Below are 1,488 nucleotides of genomic sequence, written 5' to 3'. Positions count from 1 at the left end.
ATTTTATGTACATTAAAATTTATAACAGGAATTGTGACTCAATTTAATATCTATATATCCATGTTAAGCTGGCTTGAATGGATCGAATTCGCCCAGTTTGACAATTTTCCAACTCTCCTCCCAGAGTCGTCTTGCCACCTCCTCGTCCTCGGCTCTTGATGATGGCCTCTTCACCTTGCAGTCACTGGAACACGTTAGGAAGATCAGCATAGAATAGAGGATGTAAGCTCAATTTTGTAAACTGTTTAATGGCAGGTCAGTTTGGTTTATTGTATACCAAATGGTCACGTTCGCATCGCACCGATGTTTGTAAGTCAAAACCGCGACCAAGAGCAGTTGCCACCGTTGCTCCACGCCGCTCGTGTCTCGCCTACCTGTAGTACAGCCCCGTCTCGCTGGCCGCCTGCTCGTCCACGGCGCAGTGGATCGAGGTCTGCGCGCCTTGCTCGGGCGTCTTGAGGAACGGCCGGAACACTAGACCGATGGCGGCGCGCGCGCCCTTGAAGTAGAGCCCGTCCAGGTGGCGGCCCAGCTCCGTCTTGACCACGCCCGGGTGCACGGCGTACGTGGTGACGGCGGAGACGTCGCCCTGCTGCTGGGTGGCGCGCAGCCGCCGCGCGAGCTCGGCGCTGAAGAGCACGTTGGCCAGCTTGCTCTGCTGGTACGCCCTCCACGGGTCGTACGACCGCTCCGAGTTGAGGTCGTCGAAGTTGATGCGACCTGCGAGCAAGCAAGTCAAGAGTGAGGAAAGAAAAGTGTCGTCACCGGTGGTCGCTTGTTGAATTGGCAAACCCCCAGTACAAAGTTATGTTTCTAGTTGGTGTCTTAAGGTGACATCGACAAGATATCGGATCAATATCGTGACGACGTCGCAACGAAATCGAAACGATCAAAGGTAGCATTTAAATTATGTTTTTTTTTCCTAAAAGTCGATCTGACACGAAAACCGACAAATTTCCGACTTCCAACGTTTCTATATCGTTCCGATGTCGGCCCCTCTTACCGGAGGTGTGCGCCAGCGACGAGAGGGTGACGACGCGGGCGGGCGCGGACTGGATGAGCCTGGGCAGCAGCAGGCAGGTGAAGAGGAAGTGGCCGAAGTGGTTGACGCCGAGCTGCAGCTCGAGCCCGTCCTCGGTCTCCATGCGCGGGCAGGCCATGACGCCGGCGTTGTTGATGAGCAGGTGGATGCTGGCCTCCGTCTCGAGGATCTCGCGCGCGCACTCGCGCACCGACTGCAGGTGCGCCAGGTCGAGGCGCCGCACCACCAGCTGGCCCGCGCCCGCCGCGTCGCCGACGCCCGCGCGGATCTCGGCCGCCGCCTCCTCGGCCTTCTGCACGTCACGGCACGCCATCACCACCCGGGCCCCTGGCCAAGGAAATGAACCGTCAGGATGACGTCGAAAAAAGGAAGGCGCTCTGGGAGAGACTTGAACGCGAGGTATCGCAACACCGCCGTGTGCGTCGCGTGGTCAGTGTCCCCCCCCC

At 58.1% G+C, this 1,488-nt stretch overlaps 1 protein-coding gene across 1 annotated transcript in view; it reads right to left on the bottom strand.

The window, feature by feature from the left end:
• Positions 1 to 18: 18 nt before the first annotated feature.
• The window catches only part of LOC113206701 (retinol dehydrogenase 13), a 3,084-nt gene continuing 1,614 nt past the window's right edge, over positions 19 to 1,488 (bottom strand). Inside the window, exons 3-5 of the mRNA XM_026422910.2 lie at positions 1,004 to 1,369; positions 375 to 720; positions 19 to 184 (exon numbers count right to left, since the gene is read on the bottom strand). Of these exons, the coding sequence (XP_026278695.1) occupies positions 64 to 184; positions 375 to 720; positions 1,004 to 1,369 (833 nt within the window). The 3' untranslated portion in view covers positions 19 to 63. The remainder of the gene's footprint in view (positions 185 to 374; positions 721 to 1,003; positions 1,370 to 1,488) is intronic.

Source organism: Frankliniella occidentalis, unplaced genomic scaffold (assembly GCF_000697945.3).
Source record: "Frankliniella occidentalis isolate FOCC.00 unplaced genomic scaffold, Focc_3.1 Scaffold1472, whole genome shotgun sequence".
Classification (NCBI taxonomy): Eukaryota; Metazoa; Arthropoda; class Insecta; order Thysanoptera; family Thripidae; genus Frankliniella; species Frankliniella occidentalis.
The sequence above is the reverse complement of the archived record's forward strand: the minus strand, read 5'-3'. Positions and strand labels throughout refer to the sequence as shown.